General features: G+C 51.5%; 1 protein-coding gene across 14 annotated transcripts in view; it reads right to left on the bottom strand.

Annotated features, from left to right (window-relative positions):
- DNM2 (dynamin 2) overlaps window positions 1-25,105 on the bottom strand; it is an 86,726-nt gene that overhangs the window by 26,563 nt on the left and 35,058 nt on the right. For 8 of the 14 annotated variants that reach the window (XM_043911520.1, XM_043911513.1, XM_043911515.1 and 5 more), the window contains exons 3-10: window positions 17,744-17,893; window positions 15,798-16,001; window positions 12,902-13,000; window positions 9,462-9,622; window positions 6,181-6,323; window positions 3,597-3,732; window positions 2,482-2,549; window positions 1,730-1,868 (exon numbers count right to left, since the gene is read on the bottom strand). In XM_043911520.1, the coding sequence (XP_043767455.1) occupies window positions 1,730-1,868; window positions 2,482-2,549; window positions 3,597-3,732; window positions 6,181-6,323; window positions 9,462-9,622; window positions 12,902-13,000; window positions 15,798-16,001; window positions 17,744-17,893 (1,100 nt within the window). Of the gene's footprint in view, window positions 1-444; window positions 584-1,729; window positions 1,869-2,481; window positions 2,550-3,596; window positions 3,733-6,180; window positions 6,324-9,461; window positions 9,623-12,901; window positions 13,001-15,797; window positions 16,002-17,743; window positions 17,894-25,105 lie in introns of all 14 variants that reach the window. The other 6 variants (XM_043911527.1, XM_043911514.1, XM_043911519.1 and 3 more) reach the window with 1 other exon arrangement.

The following is a 25,105-nucleotide window of genomic DNA, read 5'->3' as shown; positions in this document are numbered from 1 at the left end:
CTGCAACAGAATCACAGTCCTAACCACTGCACCACCAAGGAATTCTGAAAATTCCTTAAATGCCAGTGATATAAGAACATGCAGATCAGTACACCAGCAAGGTGTTTTACTGCCTCAGTGTTGGTTTGAAAACCCCCTTTCCCAAAGCAGTCCAGTGTTGAGCCCGGACTCTGATCCCTGCTGCGGGTGAGTAAGCGCATCTGGCAACACCGAAGGCCTTCCAGCCCCGGGGGAGGCCCAAACTGCAAAGGTGGATCTCACATGTGCTTGGACCACCCCCCTGGGTCAGTCAAGGCAAAGCCGAGATGTCGCCAAGCGGCCGCTGGCCCTTGGAAGGGGGGTCCTGCCAAGGCATTTACCTAGCTGCTTGGGTGAACGCTCAATGATAGGAAGGGGAAGATGGGGAACAGATGCGTATGTGAGAAAAACGAAACCTTCTGTTACCTTCTCGGCACACTTTTTAATGACCGTGGCCAGTTCTGAGACCACGAGGTCAACACACTTCAAACTCGGCTCTTTGAGTTTTACAATCTGTTTTTTCACAATGGCTTCAAAGGCCATGTCGGGGGTGAAGAGCCCCGTCCTGGGTCATGCGGAGGGCAGGACGAGGTAGAAAGACACCCGGGGGCAGTGCAGGCCACACACGCAGGACGGGAGACAGAGAGAGAAGAAACAAGAGTCAGCTGGTTAGTGACATGCACGGAGAAGCCTGTGCCCGCATTTGCCCCGGAAGCTGCTTCGGATCAGGAGGCGTCCTGGGTCCGAGGGGTGGGCAGGGTTTGATTATATAAAGGTGCTATGGGTCAGAGCCAACATCCGAACAGCTAAGAGGGTGCAGAGGCCTTGAATTTTTGTATGTGTGAACATCTCTGAACCACTGGGGTGTCTTCCCCCTCCCTGTTTCAATCGAAGAAGCTTAGGAAGCAAATGTGGGCTTTTCCAGACTGAGAACAGAAGGATCAAGCAGAAACTCCTGCCGTGGAAGGCCGACCCAGAGCTCCTCGGCCATGGTGGACGTGCAAGCACAAATCACCCACCAGGAAGCGCTTCAGCTGTTTGGCCAAAGCGTGCGGCCTGGGGAACCAGGCTGGCGGGGGCGCCAATGTGTCCTGCTCGAGTGGGGGCAGCGGCCCGTGAACGCCGGCACACAAGTGCAGGTGACCTAGGGGATCTGAGGACTGGGGGCCTGGGGGAACAGCCCCGCTCCTGGGGAGGGGTGGGGAAGCTGGCAGAAGCCAGCAGGGACCAAGCCCAAACCTGGGCACTCCTTATATGGGTGGTGTTCGGGCCTTTCTTGCCTGGCTCCGGGAAAGCCTGAGGGCACCCACCAGGCATTTGTCAAGGAGTGAGGGGCAGGGAGGTTCAGGGAGCCTGGCCTCCAGCAGGTGACTCAAGGTCCCTCTCTGCTCCCCAGAAGACAGCAAAGCAACAGCCCAACGGAACCCCCATCAGACACATGCTAAGCTTGGTATCAGGGTCCCAGGGAGCCCTGCCCACCAGTCTGTGGAGACTGGAGGCCTGGCCCCCCCGAGCTGCACCCAGGCCGAAACACTCCCGCCCCAGCCTCTGGGAACAGGCCACATTCTTGGAAACCAAGGCAATCTGGTAAGGGGGTGGGGGGTGGGGGAGACCAGCGGGGCAAAGGCTGAGCAGCACTGGGAGCCTGATACCAAGCACCCATAGCCCCGTTTTCACAAGGCCAGGAGTCACCCTGCCAAGGGTCCAATACCTTACTGGTACACTGCCTAACTGTATTGATTAGCTCCTGGATAACCAGGTCGACACATTTCAGACAGGGCTCTTTCAGCTTGACGACCTGCTTTTTCACAATGGCCTCGAATGCCAAGTCCGGGGTGAAGAGCCCGGTCCTGAAAGCATCAGAACCCGGGGGCAGGGGAGATAAGTCGGAGAGAAACAGAGCACGGTCAGCATCTCACAGGCACGGGCCGGGTTCCCGGGACAGCCCAGGTCACGGCAGGTCAGGGGGGCGGAGGCCTGTGTCCGCTACCCGGAACCCCCCACCCAGGGCGATCCGAGGACCCCACGGCCATGCGAGACTGGAGCAAGGGAGCCGTGATTTTTGTTGCAAAACAGTGGGGACCCAGGAGGTTCACAGGGCCCCCGTGACAGGGACAAATAAATGCTGGGTTCCTATAACCCAGTGCCGCAGCTCTGACTCCCCCCCACCCCCCCCCAGGGCAAATGTGCAGTGAGGTTTCTGCCTTGGCTGGTGACTGGGCCCTTGAACCAATGCTGAACATTGGGCAGTGGACAGCCCCGGGGCCTTCAATAGATAAACAGAACTAAGCACATCCACCTCGAGTACCCTTGGAGACCCAGAGGGAAAGACTTACAGCTACTGCAACCCCCCCACCTTCAGTCCTCACATTTGGGGTACCCAGAGGTTCAGGGGGACTGACTGGCTCTAGGGTGGCACCATGGAGATGGAGGGAACATGGCGCCTCTCCCCGTGGAACTTGCCTGACTCCGTGGATATTTTTAATGGCATAGCTGATCTCCCGTCTTAAGTCTTTCTCATCGAACTCCATCTGAGAAAAGACAAACCAAACACATGCAAGGAGGGACCTAGGGGACCCCCCAATTCAGGTCTGTATCTGGGGAATGTTACCTCCTGTGTACCATTTGCAGTCACATGATAGGATATTTGATTGGTCAAAAATGTTTAAAAATGTTAAAACTCAGTTTCAGCAAGGATGCTCTGAAACTAACACTCTTGCTCTGTTGGAAGAAAAATCGACTTATACACACACTCTTCTGGGCTATATGGCAGGACAAATTAAAAACCTCTAAAAACATACTTCTACTACCACCAAGTAGTTTTAAGTGCTCTGGGAATTCTTCTTGAGCAATGAATTAAGAATTAGCTACATTCCCAAAACAATCTGTAAGTGCTAAAAAAAATGTGCAATGCACTTAAATGCCCCCAAATGGGAGACTAGTTAAAAAAGAAGATGGTGTTTTGCCATTGACGGTGCATGAAATGTATATACTAATTTGGAATGATGGCAATTATGTGAAAAAAGCATATAAAGAAGCATAATTTGTTCTTTTCTCCTTTCAGCTTTTGCTCTTCTTCTGAAAATAACGTCACTGGTTTTTACAAAGATGTTATGTGCTCACTGTAAAACCTGTACAACTTCCAGCAATTAAAACAAAAAGAAAAACCTCTTAATTCCAGCACCCAGAGCTGACATTTCGTGAACATCCTTGCAGATCTGTCTCCGTAAAGACACCCATCTCACTGGGCGTGTATGATTTCATATGAAGGATATTATTTATAACAACTGTTATGTTCTGGTGCCCAGGCTGTCTCCATAGTCTTTTCCCCTTTCAATGGGGACATTTTCCCAGGAGAATTTACCTGTATGTTCTATGTATTTTGCAAAGAGCATGTATTCAGAGGAAAATGATGGAGTTTTTCATATGACTCTGCTGGAAATCACTAAGCTCAGAGGAGGCCCATGGGGTTTGCAGGTGGAAGCTCAAGACCTCACAGCCTGGGAGGAAGCCAGGTTCAAGGTCAAATGAGCAGGTGGGTCAAGGTTGAGCAGAGGGCCCGGCCCGCGCAGCACTACCTTCACCAACTCGAAGGGAAACCGCTCGTGGAAGATTCGATTAATCCGGGCGCCCCCGGAGAGCTCCAGTGTGTCCACTTGGTCTCCAGAGCCCTCGATCCTCTTCTCAAAGTCCACCCCAAACTGCTGGACCATCCTATGAGGAAAGAGAAAATCTGAACGTCAAAGCAGAGATACTGACACAGCTCTGGAATTATGTCCCAAGTCAAGTCATGGCTTACTTTCCTCCTTTCATTTTTTTGGGAACAAAATGTATGTGTGGGTCAAAAAAACAGACAAAATCCAGGCACTGTCGAGGGCAAGCACTCGCTACATGCCAGGCCCCTTCCATAGGCCTAGTATGATCATTCATTCATTGAACTGGGGACGTGAGGGGCAGTTATCACTCCCTTTTGCAAAAGAGTGAGGTGTGGTGGAGGTGGAGATCACAGCTCAGCAACCTCTGCTCTGAGGTTTGGCCTGATCCAGCAGGACTGTGATAATATAAACGGAGCAACTCCACACCACTTGGGTGGCTTCCTCCAGTACCTACCACCTCCCAGTCTGTTTGGGGCAGACTCCACCACTGATGGGCTATGAGGCCTTGGACAGGTGGGTTTGCCCTCTAAGCCTCAGTTTCTCCATCTCTGTAAGGATATTTAAGGAGTTTCAAGATTTTATCAACTCAAAAAAGGCATCAATCTCAAAATGCACTATTAGCCTGGACACCCCACAAAAAAAGAAACATGCTGTCAATGAATAGTAATCCACCTGAAACCTGCTTTCAGAGAAGTGAAGATTTTTTTAGTGCACACATAATTCATGAAATGTGGTAAAACCATGCCTGGCCCCTTAGAATGTAGCCCAGCCCTTAAAAAGTGTCTCAAGAGTATTGCTGATTAGGGCTGTGACGAAGTGAGTGGTAAAGAACTAGGATATTTATTAGTGTTATGGTTGTCTTTAGCATTTCTAACTGTTTTCCCCCAGTCCTCTGCACTGTCCTAGGAATACGTTAAGGCTGTATATTGTCACCCTGCTTATTTAACTTATATGCAGAGTACATCATGAGAAACGCTGGGTTGGAGGAAGCACAAGCTGGAATCAAGATTGCCAGGAAAAACATCAATAACCTCAGATATGCAGATGGCACCACCCTTATGTCAGAAAGTGAAGAATTAATGAGCCTCTTGATGACAGTTAAAGTTGACAGTGAAAAAGTTGGCTTAAAACTCAATATTCAGAAAACTAAGATCATGTCATCCAGTCCCATCAGTTCATGGCAAATAGATGGGGAAACAGTGAAAACAGTGGGTGACTTTATTTTTGGGGGCTCCAAAATCACTGCAGGTGCTGACTGCAGCCATGAAATTAAAAGACGCTTACTCCTTGGAAGGAAAGTTATGACCAACCTAGACAGCATATTAAAAAGCAGAGACATTACTTTGCCAACAAAGGTCCGTCTAGTCAAGGCTATGGTTTTTCCAGTGGTCATGTATGGATGTGAGAGTTGGACTGTGAAGAAAGTTGAGCGCCAAAGAACTGATGCTCTTGGAACTGTGATGGTGGAGAAGACTCTTGAGAGTCCCTTGAACTGCAAGGAGAACCAACCAGTCCATCCTAAAGGAGATCAGTCCTGGGTGTTCATTGGAAGGCCTGATGTTGAAGCTGAAACTCCAACATTTAGGCCACCTGATGCGAAGAGCTGACTCATTTGAAAAGACCCTGATGCTGGGAAAGACTGAAGGCGGGAGAAGAAGGGGACGACAGGATGAGATGGCTGGATGGCATCACCGACTCAATGGACATGAGTTTGAGTAAACTCCAGGAGTTGGTGATGGACAGGGAGGCCTGGTGTGCTGCAGTCCATGGGGTCGCAAAGAGTCAGACACGACTGAGCGACTGAACTGAACTGAACTGAAGCAGGAGGAGCTGGCATGAGGCACGGCGCCCTCCCCCCACGTCTGTTCTCCCTGCAGCCTCCAGGGGGCGCCCGTGAACACCTGAGTCAGGCCAGGTCCTACCAGGGCTCAGAACACTCCACGGCTCCCACCTTAACTCAGAGCAAAAACTAAGTCCTCCCCGTGGTCTACGAGGCCCTGCAGGCCCTACCCTGTCCCCTCCTGGGCCTCATTTCTTCCTACTCTCCCCTCATTCACTCCACTCCAGCCACGTGGGCCTTCTTCAACATACTGGATGCAATCCTGCCTCAGGGCCTTTGCACTGGCCAGGCCCCCACCCCAGGACTGCACAGCCCCTTCCTCACCTCTTCAGGTCTCTGCCTGACTCTTCACTGACCACTTGATTTTAAACAGCACCCCAAGCCTACCCTGGCACTCTCCAGCCCCTTCCCCACTTTGACATTCTGCCATTTCACAGATTTCACATGTTCCTGTTTACTTATTCTTGTCTCATCCCTCTCCCCTCCTCTTTCTGAGCACATGGGGAGTCGGCCCCACACACTGGAGCAACCCTGGTGTTCAGAACAGAGCCCAGAACACAGGAGGCTCTGGTGAAGGGTTTGCTGAACAGATGGATGGATGGATGGGTGGGGAGCCTGTGGCTGGGAGGAGGCCCTTGAGCGCCAGGCTGGGGGAGGGGCACGTACTGCAGCAGAGCTTTGGTCTTGCGTGTGGGGTCATCGGGCCGGAAGTTCTTGTACTCCTCCACCTCCTTCTCCAGGGACAGCAGCTGGCTCTGCAGCTTGCTGCGCAGGGCCGGCAGCGATTCCCGGATGTGGTTGGTCAGTTGCTGTGGGAGAGAGGTCAGAGGTCAGCATAGGCAGGATGCTGAGAAGGGGCAGCCCTGCTCCATCCCCAGCCTCAGGGGACCAATGGAAACTCCGAGCAGCCAAGAAGATGACACAGCCTGGCCCACAGCAGTGCAAGGCTGCAGACAGCCCACGGGGACCTGGGAGAGGGCAGATCAACCGGGCCGTGCACACCATGGGTCAAGAGAGCAGGGCCCAAGTGCTGGCCGTGAACAGCCAGTGTCGCTCACTGGAAAACAAAACAGAGCCTAGGAGGGACTTCCCTGGTGGTCCAGTGGTTAAAAATCTACCTTCCACTGCAGGGGTCGGGGAACTAAGATTCCACAGGTTGTGAGGCAACAAAGCCTGCGTGCCACAACTAAGACCTGATGCAGCCAAATAAATAAATAAATAAATGCAGTTTTAAAGGCTATGAAGCCACTGCAGGACCCAGGCATGGGAGGACTGACAGAGAGGCCATGGTGTATGGACAGACCACAGGAATGGGCCCTACAAACTATGACAGAAACAGCTCACTGAAAAAGACCCAGGACACATGTAGGATGTGATCCCTTCTGAAAAGATGGGGAGAAAGCGAGAACACATTTTCATCTGCACAGAGTGCAGGACGGTTCATGAGGGTCATGAGGACCCTTACCGCAGACCCCCCTCTACTGTTTGGTTTTTAACCATGGGGACTTGTTCGTTATTCACAAACTTTAAAAGGAGGCAGCAGTGCAGAAAAGATTAGGTAGTGAGCCTTGAGATTAGCTGTTCAAGAAAAACCTAGGCAGAGAACTTCCCTGATGGTCCAGTGGTTAGAACTCCTCGCTTCCACTGCAATGGGCATGGGTTCCATCCCTGATCAGGGAACCAAAATCAGGCATGCCACATGGCATGGCCAAAACAGAAAAAAGTCAGCTACAGAGCAGCGGGTAAATATATTAACTGTGGCAAGAAGGAAGACAGAAAGGACAGAAGAGGAAAAGAGAGGAGGCGGGGCATGCGGGATGAGCAGGCAGGAGGGAGGCCAGCAGTCCAGGCACATCAGCCCCTCCATGTTTATAGTCTTGAGAAAGCAGCCCAGGAAGTGGCGACACGGGCCGCCTGGGGGTGGTAGCGGGGGGGGGGCCTGTCACGGCATGGGAGGAAGTGGAACACTCATTGTATCCGGACTGTCTTTTTAAAAATACTCTTTCAAAAGAGAAAGAGAGAAGGAATGAAAAAAATAAATAAAAGCCATAAAATCAACTCAAACCACCCAAATGGAAATGCACCGTTGTGTGGCCATCTGTCCTACAAGACAAAAAAAAAAAAAAGACAAACTATCTATTGACGTAGGAAAAAGGTGTGAAGGAGCCTCATGCATCGTGGCATGAATCTGACAGTCACCCCATAAACCTCTGTGACCGGGCGCCCCTTCCTGGGGGACCTGTAGGTCCCCAAGGGTGGCAGTCCACTCTGGTCCCTGTCGCCTTTCTGGGGCATGATCCTAAACAGGGTCATGGGGCAATAGAGGGCCAGGGGGACCCCATTCTGGGAAGCACCAGGATGTGGGCCCAGGCTCCCAGGAGGCCAGCTGGGCTCTCAGACGAGGCCCCGGGCACCTGCGGGCAGTTTCCCTTCCCTTCCCTTCCCCTCCTCCCGCCCCTCTGCCCAGACAGACCCCGCTTCCTTTCCTGCAGGGCCCCTCCCACCAGACACTCACTTCCCTGTTTGTTCTCCTGAGAGGCATGCTCTGCCTTTCCACCCTCTGCCAGGCCTCATCACTTCCTAAGACTTGAAGTGTTTCTAGCCTTTATCTGGGGATTTATCCTGAGTTAGTGCCCCCAATCAGAAATATGCCTTCCCCTGGCACTTCCCTGGTGGTCCAGAGGTTAAGATTCTGTGCTTCCACTGCAAGGGCACAGGTTCGATCCTTGGTCAGGTAACTAAGATCCCACATGCCATGTGGCGTGGCCAAAAAAAAAAAAAAAGAGAGAGAGAAATATGCCTTTTCCCCAGGATAGGGCCCAGCTCCCTGCTGGCATGGTGTCCCACTGCAGGCGGGAAGAACTTGTACACTGTTACCCTGAGGCCCGAGGTGCTACTGTATAGCACCAAGGGGGGATAACCCATAACCCCACGGCCACGGAGGACCACACTGCCTGCTACACCACAGCTACATAACCCCACACCGGGGATTTTACTCTCGGAGAACCTGGCACACATGCAAAACAATGCTATTAAACGGCAGCCCAATAGCTTCTCGCCCTTTGGCTAAGATCAAGTGTAAACATTAGCCCTTTATTGACTGGGAGCCTCAGAAACCAGCCACGAGGCTCTCCAAAAGAGCCTGGCTAAACAGACAAGGGTCCATCTGTTCAGAGGCTTCTACAGGGCCACGAAAAAGAGTGAAGAAGGTTTCTATAGGGACAGGACTCCAGGAGATACTGTTGAGTTAAAAAAAAGAAAAGGAAATGGGGGGCATCCATGACTGTGGATAAAGGGGGAAATGTGCTTCTCAGAAGTCCTTCCTGCGCTCATGGGCAGAGAGAAACTCAGGCAGTGTTAAGTGGTGGGTGAGAGGTAGGGGGCACACGGCGCTTCACTGTATCCTTTTGAATCCGCCTGCTAATGCAGGAGACAGAGGTTCAATCCCCAGTATGGGAAGATACCACATGTCGCATAGCAACTGAGTCCGTGAGCCACAAGCACGGGCTCAGTGTTCTAGAGCCCATGGTCCGCAGCAAGAGAACTCACTGCAGTGAGAAGCCCGTGCACGACAACCAGAGAGTAGACCCCTGCTCAGCACCATAAGAGAAAAGGCCGCACAGCAACAAGGACCCAGTGCAGCCAAAAATAAATTAAATAAATAAGCTACTTAAAAAAAAAAATAAAAGGAATACACGTATGTATAACTGAGTTGCTTTGCTGCACAGAAGAAACATAACATTGTAAACCAACTATACTTCAATAAAAATTAAAAAACGGTAACAACAGTAGTGATGGTAATAATAATACCAATACTGACTCTTCTCCAGGCACTGATTCAAATGTTCACTGAACCCAACTTTGCTAAAATGAGTGCTGCTCTAGACTAACGCCAGCACCACTGTGGAATGCACAGCTTGAGCAACTGCACAAAATCCTCACCGTACCTGATTCAGAGTCTTCTGCAGGTGCGGGGTTCCCATGCGGTCAGCTATGTGCCGGTAGGCTGGGTGGGAGAGGAAGAACTTCCTCTCAGCCGCCAGCGCTGTGCGGATGTCCTTCTTGCCCTCAATATCCTTCTGGCTGCGGTTGACCACTCCAATGTAGCCTGTGAAGAGAGAGGGTCAGGTCATGGCAGTGCCTGGAAAGCCCAGGAACCCAGATGCCCACTACAGGCCAGCCATGGGGCTGGGCAACATGCAGGTGTAGACATGGATCCCGCCCTACAAGTCACTCACAGACGAGGTGACAAGCCTTATGAATTACTCAGAGGCAACACTGAGAATGCAAACACAGAGCAACATAAGTGCTCGGAGGAAGGAGAGATTACATTCAGCCTGGTGAGAGGGGCTGGAGAGAGAAAAGCTCGGGAGGAGATGAAATCCATAATCTGAGTTTTAAAGACAGAAAACAGTATATGAAAAAGAAGGCCAATGGGAAAGGCTGATCGTTCCAGATATTAGTACTTATTCTAAAGCTATTATATCTGGGGACTTCACTGGCGGTCCAGTGGTTAAGACCCTGCACTTCCAATGTAGAGGGCACAGGTTTGACTCCTGGTCAGGGAACTAAGATCCACAAGGATATCAAACAGTCAATCCCAAAGGAAATCAACCCTGAATATTCATTAGAAGGGACTAATGCTGAAGTTGAAGCTCCAATACTTTGGCCACCTGATGCGAGGAGCTGACTCATTGGAAAAGACCCTGATGCTGGGAAAGACTGAGGGCAGGAGGAGAACGGGGTGACAGATGATGAGATGGTTGGATGGCATCACTGACTTGATGGACATGAATCTGAGCAAGCTCTGGGAAACAGTGGAGAACAGGGGAGCCTGGCGTGCTACAGTCCATGGGGTCCCGAAGAGTCAAATACAACTTAGTGACTGAACAACAACAACGGTTGGCAAAGAAACAAAGTCTGGTGGCCACCAAAGTGAACTCTCTAGGGATTCATAGATTTCCACATAAAACATAACTGGAAGTACTTGAATGGGTGATTTTTTCAACATTACTGTATTTGTATTAAAACTGTCTGAACAGAACATAAGCAACAATTAATTGTAAGTGTAAGAGAAGTGGGGCTTATACAGGAGGGAGTTGGGAGCCAGGTTCCGAAATGACAGTTTAAGGTACCATTCGGGAATTTTCTTTAAACACAAAAAACCATTTTTAGCATAAGAAAACTACTTTGAAAAGAGGATCTACAATATTTGGACATAAAGGAGTTGGAAGAGGATGAGGGAAGAGGGATTCAAACAGCCAGGAGCCCCGAGTGTGGACACAAAGCATCCCGCCGCATGGGTGCATGAATGGGTATCGTGGGCAGCAGAAAACTTAGCCTGGTGGCCAACACCTGGGAGGTGCTCAGTCAACAGATGTGCTTATTGTTGTCCACATGATGAAAGGTGGAAAGGTCAACTGGGCCTAGGGCGAAAGGGCAGAGGGATAGACACACATATCTGTACCCACTTCTCTTAGTGAGGACCTCCTCTTTGGAGAGGAGGGGCGCAGCACTAGCCAACTATCCTGCCGAGTCTCGTGCAGACCTGACGGTTTTTCGTCCTCTCTGGATCTATCATCAAGTCCATCTTACAGATGAGGGAAGCGAGGTAGGCCAAGGAGCGGCCCCTTGCCCACATGGTCACATGGAGGATCAGTGGCAGCAAGGTGCGAAGCCAGATTAGTGCGAAGGGCAAAGAGCAAGGGGCAGAGATGGTGTCTGGCTTGTTTTGTGGTTCCTTTTGTTAACTTAAGAAAGAAGGATCCAGGGACTTCCCTGGTGGTCTAGTGGTTAAGAAGCCAGCTTGCAATGCAGGGGACACGGGTTCGACCCCTGGCCCGGGAGGATTCCACATGCCTTGGGGCCACTAGGCCACGACTCCCGAAGTCTGCGCGTCTGCAGCCTGTCCTCCGTAACAAGAGAAGCCACTGAGAAGCAATGAGAAGGCTGAGCATCACAACTGGAGAGTAGGCCCCGCTCACCTCAACCAGAGAAAAGCCCGTGCAGCAAGGAAGACCCAGCACAGCCCAAAATAAATAAAACAGAATGAATAAATAAAAATTCTTAAAAAAAAAAAATAATAAAAATTCTTTAAAAATCTGAAGCTCCACTAAACACGGGACTGACCAGCCTCTGTCTAGATCTAATTACTGGTTTACAAGGAACTATAATTGGCCAGATCCCGAGTGAGGCGCACAGATCAAGTGGCCGGAGGGGGAAGTCGTTGGAATAGAAACACAGGTGTTTATGTGTCAAATGACAGGGTGCCTGGATTTGCTTCATAATCCCCCAGGAAGGGAAGAACAACAGGAGAGGATATTCAGGATAGTGATGATTAGCTGTGTGTGATGAGCAACGAGGCTGGTCTGGGAGGAACACCTCACATTTTTCTCTCCACGTGAGAAAATGCTTAATATTAATAGCAAGTACTGAACACTAAAAGGCACAGGGACTTCTCCGGCGTCCAGTGGTTAAGATTCTGCCTTCCAACACAGGGGATGTAGGTTTGATCCCTGGTCGGGGAGCTAAGATTCCACATGCCTCGTGGCCAAAATCCCAAAACAGAAAAAAAAAGAAGAGGAAGAAGAAATATTGTTAACAAATTCAGTAAAGACTTAAAAACTGGTCCCTGTCAAAAAAAAATCTAAAAAAAGAAAAGTTATAAATCCTCGGGAACTCTGAGGAAGGAGAGCCAGAGCAGTAACTATGGGGAGAAACTCAGTGATGAGTGATTTTGGTTTTCTTCTCCTGGACACTTCTTTTTGTTCCCCAAATGAGTAGCTGTTCACCATATAACCAAAAAAAGAATGTACACGCATCAGAAGAAAAAGCTAGGGCTTCCCTGGTGGTCCAGTGGTTAAGAATCCGCCTGCCAATGCAGGTGACAAGGGCTCGACCCCCTGGTCCAGGAAGATTGCACATGCGACGGAGCAACTAAGCCCATGTCACACAACTACTGAAGCCTGTGCTCCCCAGAGCCTGTGCTCCAGAACAAGAAAAGCCACTGCAAGGAGAAGCCTGCGCACTGCAAGAGTCGCCCCTGCTTGTCGCTACAATTAGAGAAAGTCCACATGCAGCAGTGAAGACCCAGCACGGCCAAAAAATAAAATCTTTTATTTTTAAAAAAAGAAAAAGCTACGTGCGTTCACCTGGGCAGAGAAAAAGAAGGGTCTACAATGGGATTGAGAAGCAGTTTCTTCTGGGCAGTGGGGAAGTGGGGTGGTAAATGAATTTGTGAGCATTTGCTGAGGCTTCAGGCAAAACAACAACCAAACAAGTCGTTTTCCAAAAGCAGAGGTGCCCCAGCTCTCCTGTGGCTCAAGTCCACCCATCTTGATCAGCCCCCTGCCCCCACCTCATGACCCCTAGACCCCCTGGGCCATACCTCTTCTCAAGGGGAGTAGCTTGTTCTCCAGGACGTCCCTGGCATCCGTGCCTTCATCCATCAGGTCGAGTTTGGTGATGACGCCGATGGTCCGCAGGCCTGAAAGAGCACAGAGGTCAGAGGGCACCATGAGGAAGGAGCTCATGGAAGCCTTGAGCTTGGCCATGGAACCCTAGGCCACCTAGAGTCCAGCTGGGTCCCCACTTCCAGATCATGTGACCTGAGAAGCCATGACGTCACCTGCTTAGCCACTAGTTTCCCTCTTGTCAAATGAAGGCAGTAGCACACCCATCTCAGGGGTATGTCCATGACAATAAACCTGGTACAGGGCGCATGTTCAATCACAGTGCTGGCCATCGTCGGTCATGCGTACGACCAGTCCTGCTGCTGCAGAATCGGGGGGCAACCTTACCAAACATGAACCCAGGTCAGTATCTCCATGCTGTACTTTCTGAGTGGCACGCAGAGTTCCAACGTAACACGCCAACCTGAGACAACTGTTTCCAGGGTTATCGCTCATATGAATGGCCAGAATGACACTGTGGACACCATCCTGTGGAATTCCTGCTCATCCCAAATTGTCCCAAACTGCCCTGAATCGAGGGAACCCTGCCAATCAACTGTCCCCCACTGGTGCCTGAGGGCCCCCTCTGTGTTAGCCGTGTGTGTGTGTGTGTGTGTGAGACGCATGCAGGGGACAGAGGGAAGCCCAGGGAGATCTTTGGGGGGGTGGGGTGCTAAAGTGGGCATTAAGCAGGTGCCAATCGTGCCCTCCCCGGTGTGCCCACCTGCCCACATTCTGCTGTGAGATCATGAGCTGGCATCACTTTTTTGGAGGTCAAAGGAATCACCACTGCAAACACCCACAAAGCTTGTGTGGGGTGGGGAGGGGAGACGCAGCCCGAGGTGGAGGGATGTGATGTGATTGGGGGAGGGGAGGTCAAAGATCAGAAAGAACCCAAATGTTCAAGAACAAAAGAAAGGAAGCAGTAGGCTGTCCAATGGATGGCTACCGACCTATGTCCCCACAGGCAACAGGAAAACACACTCACACAACAGGAAAACAAAGGAAGGTCATCCCATTTTCTTTTCATCCCATTTTTTAACACGTGAGCTTATGGGGCTTCCCCAGTGACTCAGATGGTAAAGAATCCGCCTGCCATGCAGGAGACCCAGCTTCGATTCCTGGTTAGGGAAGACCCCCTAACCAGGAGAAGGGAATGGCAACCGAATCCAGTATTCTTGCCTGGAGAATCCCAAGGACAGAGGACCCTGGCGGGCTACAGTCCATGGGGTGGCCAAGAGTTGGACACGACTGAATGACTAACACTTTGACATGGAAGAACAAACTCTGAAAGAATGCTCGCCAAGTGGGGCCACCAGCCTCTGCAGGGGGAGAGGAGCTGTCAGTTTAGGGTCTGATGTGACAACGGTGACATTTAGGGGTAACCATCATGAATACTGTCAAAGTTAGACAGCTACTTTTTTTCAGGAAGAAGGTCAGCAACAAGTTCACCAACGATGCTTAACCATTTTCATCCCTACTTCCTCGCTGCCTGGTCAGCCTCTTCAGTCATAGTCACATCCATGTCCTGGTACTAGACATGGGGGACAAGGAGGGCGTGGGGGGCTATGGGCAGGGGGTGCCCTCCCAGGAAAGTGAACCTGGATGACCTTGGAGGTGGAGCTGGCAGAGCCCTGAGCTTCGAGAAGCTTGTGGTCCAAGGCAAGAAAGGAGCCACCTTCACTGACCGTCTCCCAGGCCTGTGAACTGGGCAGTGTGAGCCACAGAGCCTGTCTCCCTCAGCTCCTCACTGGTCCCTAACTGCTTCCAGAATGCTGTGGGATTCAAGCAGTCGGCAGACAATTCGGAAAATGTGTGTGTGTGTCAGACTCTGCTAACCCCCCACCACTGTCAAAATACACCCAACTCCCCACCGCAGCCCAAAGACCCAAGGCCCAAAGACTGGCCCAGCCGCTCCCAGCAGCCTCCCCATCTTGTCCTTCAGCTCACTCTGCTCCGGCCACACCAGCCTTCCCACTGTGTCCCGGGCACCACAGCCTCTTCAGCATCCACTGTCTGTATTCCTGGACTTTGCCTCTTTTCATACTTCTGGTCCTGCCTAAAACCCCCATCTTCAGAGGCCTCAGGCCGCCCCCTTCCACCCCAGGCTCTCTCAATGGGCTCCATTTTCTCCTAGTGCTTACCACTACCTGAAGTTATCCCACGTGCATATTTCCTCGTTGGAGTCTGTTGCTCCCACTGGTGGCAGGGCTCCCTGTCAACTCTGTCCCCTGCAGGGTCCCCAAGGCCGTAACAGATCCCAGCACACAGCCAGGGCTTAATTGACATTTACTGAATGAATGCCCAGAGCCAGAGATGACCCAGAGATGCCCAAGTCTCCACCACTCCCTGCTGCCCCACTGGCCTCACTACCTCATCATCCTTTCACCTTTCCGCTGGCCCCTGAGCACTGATGCAGAGACCCTCGGTCCTCTTGGCAGCTCTCTAAATCAGGACTGCAGTTCTTATTTCAACAGGAGGGACAAAGCCTCAAGGGGGAAGAATAACTTCTCGAAGTGGGATCTGGACTCCCATCTGTGCCCAAAGAGGCCTGCATTCTTCCTACACCCAACTCCCCACACTAGCTCTCTGCGCAGGCAAAGCAGGGACCAGCTTGCCAAGGGGGAATGCCACCCGCCACACACTGGCCTCCCAGTGGACACCCTCCTAGAACAGCTGGCCCTCATGGGAAATGCGGTGTCCCAGGCCTTTTCTAGGGGAAACTGTGAGTCAAAGAGATTGCCAGTAATGCAGAGTTGAGAATGTGGGGCAAGTCAAGATGCTAAGAAGTGTGAGGAAGAGGGAGCTGCTGCCATTGGGCTTGGCGGGTACCTTGAGGATCGACCTCCTTGGCCAGCTTGAGGGCGTCCGAGTTGGCCAGGTCCATGTTGGCGGGGGTGACGGCAAGAATGAGGCTGCTCTCCCGGCTGATGAACTGCAAGATCATGTCCTTGATCTGGTACTCGATATCCTGGGGCTGGTCCCCCACGGGCACCTTGGTGATGCCTGGGAGGTCAATGAGGGTCAGGTTCAACACTACGGGGGAAATCAGAGAGAGAGAGGCCGTCAAGAGCTGGGAGCAGGGGAGGCATGCACAGCCCTGAAGAGACCTGGCCTGCTTCCCCCAGTGCTGGGCATCAGGCCTCAGGATTATTCCTGTGTTTCAACTGGATCCCACCTCTTGACTCAATAACTCCCTCCTAGGGTCCCATCTTATGGACACTCTCTCTGTACTCTATTTCAGTGAGACAGTTTTGTTTTCTTTTTAAATGTTTATTTGAGTGCATTGGGTCTTAGTTGCAGCATGTGGGATCTAGTTCCCCGACCAGGGATTGAACCTGGAACCCCTGCACTGGGAGCTCGGAATCTTAGCCACTGGACCATCAGAGAAGTTCCAGTTTGTTTGTTTTTTAGTGAAGTCACTCTATTATTTTTTTCTTATTGAACTATTGCTAAAGTACAATACTGTATGAGTTTCAGGCATATAATACAGTGATTCACAATCTTTAAAGGTTATGTTCCATTTATAATTATTCTCAGTGATACCATTTTAAATCTGGATACTTGCATGTGTAGATTGGAACTGCTCTCAAAGGTTAAATAACTTTCAGCATGTTGATTCAGTCAATATCAATTAAAAGCAAAAAAGAAGATTCTCTGGTAAGAAACACACTCTGAGGGACTATCCTGGTGTCTCAGTGGTTAAGACTCTGTGCTCCCAATGAAGGGGGTATGGGTTCGATCCCTGGTAGGTGATTAAGATGCCATATGCCCACATAGTATGTGGTACGGCCAAAAAAATAAAAACCCATTCTGAGATGCACTCATACAAGAAAAGAGACATCAATGACTTTTCTATCAGGCTACGATTTGAGTAAAAGTAGCAAAACACACATATGTGATGTACACACATATTCATAACTGCCTACATATGCACTGTATATCATTTGAAGAACACGAACTATATCTGTAATTTTGAAAGTAAGGTAGATTTTTGCTGGATATACTTTTTTTATAACTTCTGAATATGCATCATGCACAGGAATCATTTATTTGAAAATAAATATATTAAAAAACTCATCACAGGGACTTCCCTGGGGATCCAGTGGTTAAGACTCCACCCCACCAATGCAGGGGGCACGGGTTCGATCCCTGGTTGGGAAACTAAGGTCCCACACACTGTGGGGTGTGGCCAAAAATTTTTAAATAAGATAAATAAAAGTTCATATACAAAAAAAAAATAAATAAAAACCACAAAGAACCCATACTGAGGTGTTAGAAGTCGGCTAGAATATTCATCAAACGCCATTTAAGTCAGAAGTCCATGCTGCTGAGTCAGAGGCTGTGTCTGGCTACAGGCTGCCTATTCTGTTTACACGATGCAGTTTTAAAATCTGGACCTTATGCAGAAAAACCTGGCTTTCTGCCTCCTCTCGAGGAACCAGAAGACCTGGCTGCCTTGGGCTGGCTTCACTGGGTGGACTAGATTTACCGGGGAGCCAAGCTGTGGTTACTCCCTTAAAATGAATATACGTGCTCCAATTAATTCGCCCCACGCCCCACCACTCCCGACAGTCTCCCTGGCGTGCTGTTTTTATTGGAGCCGAGGTCGATTTCTCCGTACCACGTTCCTATCAGATGTGGATCAAGAGGGCTCTGTGTATGTGTGAGGAAAACCGGGAGGAGGCGTATTCTTCATGAGAGTGAGGCCGCCCCAACCCGTGACTGACCCACTGTCAGCTTTCCCCTGGCCCAAGTGAGGGGTCTTTGCTTCCTACCATGTGGCGAGTAGATCCGCAGGTTAATGGGCACTGGGGAGATGCCTTTGTTGGTCCCCGTGACCCTGTCAGTCTCCGCTTCGATCTCCTGTCGGACTTCCTCAAAGTCTGTAAACTTTCTGGACTTGCAGTGCAAAAACTCGGCATATTCTGAAAAGGGAAGAAAGATGCTCCAAGTGAGAAAGAGAAGCAGTCTCGCTGTGGAGGGTGGGGGGGGACCAGATGGCCTCCTGGGAAAAGAGCTTTGTCAAGTAGAGAAAGTGAAGACTCAGTCACAGGCCGTCCAGGAAACTGGGTAGCAATGGATTCATTCTCTGACAGGTATTTGAGGGGGGCCCTCCCTACAGATCGCACTCCCTTCCAGACCTCGGCTACTCCACAAGGTGAAAAAGTGGCAAAAAAGCTGACTCTGTGGAATGCACATTCTCACGAAGCATTTTGCAGAACTACATAGTTTAAGTCATGACACATTACAAGCAAAACAAAAATAAAAAGCCCCACAAAAACCAGCATCCAACAGCTGGGTGTGACCAGCAATTACTCTTTTCTTTATCAACCTGCATCCCATGGAGCGCTGGGATGGATGGCTGATGAAGCTTTTGCTCTGGTGTTATACATGAGATAGTCCTGGATGGTGACACAGAACCTCCCTCGTGTGGGTCACAGTCTAAAGCTGCTGTCCTGGTGGGATGCTAAGCCGCCAGCGCCCTCCAGGGTAGCAAGATCCCCGGTGCATGTCCCTGGGACTCACCATTCTCCTTCCCCAAGGCACCCCCACCACGGCTGGCCTCACCAAAGCCCTTCTCGCTGTCCTTCCTTCCCTCCTGGCTGTTCATGGGGCCCTTAGACATGACCCCCTCAGAAGAAATGCTTTCTGGCCTCTTCAGGCCTTCTAAGCCTGAGGTGTCTGATAGCCATTACTGACACTGAGATGAAGGGAAATAAAGAAGTAACTAGACGAGTTTCTTTGGTGGTCCAGTGGTTAAGAACCCGCCTTCCAGTGCAGGGGACATGGGTACAATCCCTGGTTGGGGAACCAAGATCCCCACATGACTCGGGGCAACTGAGCCCACACGCCCCAAATGAAGATCCCACGTGCTGCAGCTAAGACCTGGTGCAGCCAAATAAATAAATAAAATCAATATATATTAAAAAAAAAAAAACAAAAACTGACTAATGATAGTGCTGGTCCTGTCATCAAGGTAGAGAAATCCAAAGCAGAGATGTGGGTAAAGGAGGAAGAAAAAAAAACTTTTACCGCAGGACACAGGTGCTGAGTTGACGGGTGTTCACTGTACAATTCCTGCCTTTTCCATGTATCTGAATTTCATAGTAAATGTTGGAGTGGGGGGAACTTTCTAGGCCCAGAGATCATGGCTCCTGCAAGTGATGCTACAAAGAGGGAAGTAAGTTTGGCTGGCAAACAGCCTAAAGAGCTAGTTCATGACAGAGATGTGAAGATGTGCACTGCTTCTCAGCATAAAAAACTGGAAACAGCCTTCATGTCCACCAGGAGGAGACCTGGCTACACAAATCTCAGCACAGACATAGCTACAGCTGCATCAGAACAAAGGATGGAGAAAGAGCCCTGCAACAGAGAAAGGCCAGGCAGGTTGAGAATCTCTGCCCAGAGGCATAACACAGCAGAAAGCCATGAGTGCAAGGAGGTCTGTCATTCCATTTGTCACCTAAAAATGCTTGCTTCCTCTGGCCAGGCCCTGTCTGTTGTCCCATTTGCTCTTCACAAATCAGCAGCATAGCAGGTAGGCATCTCCACAATGTCCATATCACAGATGGGAAAACTGAGGCCAGAGGGGGGTGAAGCAAGCTGGCTCAAGTTCACCAGTGGAGCTGGGATTTGGAGCTCGGATAATCTGTCTTCAGGTAGTGGCTCTCAAGTCACATGGGCTTCGTGAGGCCACAGGCAGACTCTGTACCTCTCTAACCTCCGTTGCAGGCGTCGGGGGATTCTGTGGGCTCAGATCAATACAGACACTGGTCACCGTGAAGCAGGGCACTGAGGAGAGTGGTTGGAGGGTGCGGCATCAACCACCCCACCCCCATCAGCTGACCCAGTTCCCAAGGACGGTCAGGCTCCAGCCCTCCACGGGAACAGGAGGAAATCCTCCGCTACTCTCGGCTGCTCTTCCTGCAGCCACCTGCAAAAATGGAACAGTCCTCCAACCCCCACAGCAAACCTCAGTTCTCTTCCGGCTCAAGGCCAAGGGCTCAGCAATCGCAAGAGACCCCTCCCCCTTTCAGGAGTGCAGGGGGATGGAAGACGGGAACAGGGTTGGGGAACAGGACATGGGCGCTGTCCCTTGCAAAACCTCTGCCCTGCCAGGCCTGCTGCAGCTCACTTTCTCCTCCTCCAGGGTCTGCCTGCCTGCTGCCTCTTCCAGGGAGCCTTTCCAGACTCCACATCACCAGGCACGCCATCCTGCATTTTGGACCTCCTCTCCGGTCAAAGCCAGCTTCTGTTTAGGGGACCCAGCAGGTGCTGGCAGCCTCCCCTTCTGCCAGCCCCTTTGTGCGAGTCAAAGATGAGCAGGAGATGTACTGGAAAGCCATGACATCTTCCCCACAAGGTCAGTGGACAGCAGAAATCATACACTCTGTGCCCAAGCGGAAGGTCCAGGAGTCAGCCAGGCTCATCCCTCACTACCTGCCTTCTCTCCCCGGGTTCCTCATCACTTGAGGACCATGTGCCAGACTCCAGCATCAGACCAAGGTAAGAAAGCTCCTACAATCATGCTTTCCCACCACCCCCGAGCACTGACCCTCTTAAAGCCAGAGCCCGGCCACCTCTCTGTGAAATCTTCCAGAGCTCCCACCTCACCCCATTAAGACCTAGTCTTTACCAACACCACAGAGCCTTACTAAGCTTCCTCTCCCCACTTCTGATCTCAGCTCACGCCCCGCCAGCCACACGGGCTTATTTGGTTTCTCACTCCAAGCCCTTGAATTCCTGCTTCAGGGCCTTTGCACTGGCTCTTCTCTCTGCCTGCGGACACCCACATGGGTCCCTTCCTCTCCTCCTTCAGGTTTCTCTCCAGTGTTCATCTTCTCCAACTCCCAAGACAACAAACCTCCTCAGTTGCTTTCCCCTCTCCCTTCCTTAGGGTCCTCCAAGTACCCACCACCTTCTAATATGGTGGACCTTGTCAGCTTGTGTATTTCCTCTGATCCCCAGGAGAAGGTCAACCTACAGGGCGGGGATCTGAATCTGTACTGTTCTGTGTCCCGGGGCACAGGGCTCTGAGCACACAGTAGGCGCTCTGCAACCACATGCACAACCAAAATGCTGCTGGGAGTGTAACATGGCCCCTGCTTCAGCTTCTGGGAGGTGGCCCAGCACCCCCACGGTCACCAAGTGGGACACCCAGGAGGCTGGACAGGAACAGGGTCTGGTGGGGTCACCTGCCGTCTTCCCAATGCACTTCTTGTCAACACAGGCCCAACCCAGAGCCAGGAGCCTGGCCTGATGGGGGAGATAGGCTTGGCATGATCAAGTCATAGCAGGTGCTTGGGGAGCTCAGCCAAGAGCCCCAACATACCAGGAACCAGGAGGGGCCTCCTAGAGGGGGTGGGCAGAGATGGTGTCCACCTCATCTCTCTGAAATGAAGACCTTCCCCCATGCCCTGAGGAGGCTCCGGACCCAGAGGGGTCTAAGGGAGATAAAGCACAGGGGTGTCCCCAGTGGCCAGGCTACCCCTCTGTGCCTCAGTTTCCCCATGAAGAAAGTTAAGATATGATGCAGGTAGGGATGTCCCTGGCAGCCCAGTAGTTAAGACGCCGCACTTCCAATGCAGGGGACACAGGTTCAATCCTTGTCCGGGGAACTGAGGTCCTACATGCAGAGTGGTGCGGCCAAACAATTTTTTAAAAAATGCCAACAAAATTTAAAAAAAAAAAAAAAAAAGACAAACAGGCAGAGCGCTCAGCCTGCAGCTCCACAGCTCTGTAAATGCTTGGATGCTGGAGAAAATTTTTGCCACCCTGGCCACCGCCAGGGCTCCGCCTGCATTGATCCCCGGGCCTTCCCACAGAGGTGGTCTCTCCGTCCCCACAGCGGCTGCAGCCTTTTCAAACCTTCCCTTCCTCGTGCCCAGATGACACTGCCAGTCCCTTGGGTCCCTGGCCCTGCCCCAACGGCCACCCATCCACCGCAGCCCTGCAGCGCTTCCCTGGCAGGAGGGCCAGGCGTGTGGGATCCGGTCCCGGGCCTGGAATACAGCAGGAAGAGCCCTCATCCGGCCGTCGAGCTGCGAACTCCGAGGGGCCAGCTCCTGCGTCCTGTGGGGTCTGTGAATGCACTTGCAGTTCTTCTCCTAGGAGGAGGTCCAGCCCTCTGCCCAGGACTTGTTTGCTGTCTCCTTCAGGTCAAGCTGCTCGGGGAGGCCCACGTGGACCACCCAGCCCTTCAAGGTGCTCCTCATGTGGACAGAGCACTTGCTCTGCGTCCCCGCCTAAAGCCAGAGCTGCGGGAGGGGGCTGAGCTGCAAGGGGGACTGCGGGCCACTCGGTCCCGTCTCTGCTCTCCCTGGCACCCAGTGCATAGTAACAGCTTAAAACTTAATTACTGAGCGGCCTGCTGCAAAGCATTAGGTGCCAGAGCCTAAGAGAGCATTCCCTGCTCCGTGACTCCCACGTGGGTCCCCACTGGGTTCATCAGCCAATCTCCCGCCTCGGGCATCCCCCAGGCACACTCCTCAAGATGGGCCCTCGAGGGATTGGCATTGCTTAAGAATCATGAAGTAGGGGCTTCCCTGGTGGTCCAGCAGTTAAGACTCTGAGCTTCTATTGCAGGGGGCTTGGGTTTGATCCCTGGTCTGGGAACTAAGATCCCACAAGCCAGGTGGTATGGGAAGATCAAGGGTATAGAGAAGATGAAAAAGACAGGAGAGATGTGTGATAAAGAAAAAAGCATTTAGTGTATGTCTTTAAGACTATGGGATGCTAAAGTTTGATAAAATATTTCAAAAATTAATTTAACACCACAATTTTCCCACAGTGAAACAGGACAGGGGCTTCCCTGGTGGTCCACTGGTTAAGACTCTGAGCTTCCCCTGCCGGGGACGTGGGTTTGATCCCTGGTCTGGGAACTAAGATCTCACAAGCCGAGTGGTGTAGCCAAAAAAAAAAAAATCAAGGGTATAGAAAGAAAACGAAAGGAGAAAAATTTAGGATGTATGATGTATGACAAGAAAAAAGAATTTACTGTATATCTTTAAGAATTTAGTATGCTAAAACTTCATAAAACATTCAAAAAACAAACAAAACAGCCACAGCCCCTCAGGCCTGGACAGGGCGAGTCAGGCATCATCACAAACTTGGGGAAGTGACAGGAAGACCAGAGCCAGGTGGAGAGCGTCTCACGGTCCCCACAGTGACACAAGGTGGGGGGTGGCCCAGGAGTTAGGAGTCCAAGTTTCCAACGCAGGGGCAAGGGTTCGAGCTCTGGTCAGGGAACTAAGATCCTACGAGCCACGTGGGACAGTCAATAAATAAACAAAGAGTAAAAAAAAAACAAGGTTGGAATCTTTAGTCCCATCCTTTGACCTCTGGGAAGAAGATGGGGCCTGGAGGTTGAAGCACTAATGGGACTGATTTCATCAACCATTCTGATGTCTTCCATAAAACCCCAAAAGGATAGCATTCAGAGAGCTTCCAGGTTGGGGAGCAGGTGCAGGGGGAGAGTGTGTGAGCTCACACAGGGTGAGGAATCCCTGCCCCTTCCCCACACCTTGCCTCATGCAGCAGTTCCCTCTGTCCCTTCTGGGAGTGAAATGTTTTGAGTTCTGCAGGAAACTGATCAAACCCAAGGAGGGGCACGCTGGAACATCTGATCTATAGTCAGTGGGTCAGAAACACAGGTGACAGCCTGGACTTGGGGTTGGCATTAGAAGCGGGGATGAGGGGACAGTCTGGTGGGACTGAGCCCTTAACCTGTGGGATGTGATGCTACTTGCAGGGAAGGAGTGTCAGAACTGAGCTAAATTGCGGATTTCCCTGAAGGTCCAGTGGATAAGATTTCACCTTCCAATGCCGGGGGCAGGGGATGGGTTCAGGGAGCCAAGATCCTACATGCTTCCCATCAAAAAACACAAAACATAAAACAGAAGCAATGCTGTAACAAATTCAATAAAGATTTAAAAAAGAAAAGAAAAAAAGAACTGAGTTAAACTGGAGGGCACCTGATAAGAGTCTACTAAGAACTGGAGAACTGCTTGTTGATGTGGGGAAAATAAACAAACACACCTGGAGAAGCCCTTGGAGCTTCCTGGGTGGACCTAGTGGGAAAGAACCCGCCTGCCAATGCAGGAGACAAGGGAGACCTGAGTTCGGTCCCTCAGTTGGGAAGATCCTCTAGAGAAGGACAGGGCAACCCACCCCAGTATTTGTGCCTGGAGAATCCCATGGACAGAGGAGCCTGGCGGGCTCCCGTCCATGGGGTCACAAAGAGCTGGACACTGGAGCAGCTTAGCAGCAGCAGCAGGTGACAGCCCCAGGCTACCAACCTGACCCTCGTCAGCTCCCAGCTTGTTTTCCACGTGAAGACACAAGGTCATGCCCTGGCTGCTGCAGGGTCTACAGGCTTTACAGAGAGGGCCCTGCTGCGGCCAGGGCAGGTGGGGAAAGGTGCTGCACACACAGTTATGGCTGCGCTCCCACAGGGGAAAGGGCATGGCAGCGGCCCTTAGGGCATGGTGGGGCACCAGCCCCGGGCTGATGGAGCACCTCCCGGGTGCCAGAACCTATGCTGGGCGGGGAGAAGAGTGATGGATGCCCTGGCAGAACTGATGCTGCGGCGGAGAGACAGACCATCAACAAAATACGAGGACTTCCCTGGTGGTCCAGGGGTTAAGAATCTGCGTGTCAATGCAGGGAACACGGGTTCGATCCCTGGTCCGGGAAGATTTCACATACCACGGGACAAGTAAGCCTGGGTGCCGCAACTACTGAGCCTGCGCGCTCCAGAGCCCGTGCTCAGCAGCAAGAGAAAGCCCGCACACAGCACAGCCAAAAAATAACAAATAAAACAAACAAATAAACAAACCTTTTAAAACCACAACAAAAAAGAAACCAGGAGAACAGGATGCTGCCTGACAACATACGCTGCACAATAACCAAGGCAGCAGTGACTGGGGTGGGGCCTGGGGGTGAGGCTCACCCCGAGGAGGAGGGGGGAGGAGGCAGGGTGCTCCAGGCAGGGCTGGCAATGAGGGGGAAGGTCCAGAGGCGGAAACAATTGAGCTGGTCTAGGGGAAGAGGAGCAAGGCTGTGGCATCAGGAGGAAGTGAGGTTTCAGAGGCCAGCCTGGTCCCATGGGGGCCACGAAGCCTCAAGAAGGAGGCCAA

Source organism: Cervus elaphus, chromosome 9 (genome assembly GCF_910594005.1).
Source record: "Cervus elaphus chromosome 9, mCerEla1.1, whole genome shotgun sequence".
NCBI lineage: Eukaryota > Metazoa > Chordata > Mammalia > Artiodactyla > Cervidae > Cervus > Cervus elaphus.
Note: the sequence above shows the minus strand (reverse complement) of the source record. Positions and strands in the feature narration are given on the sequence as shown.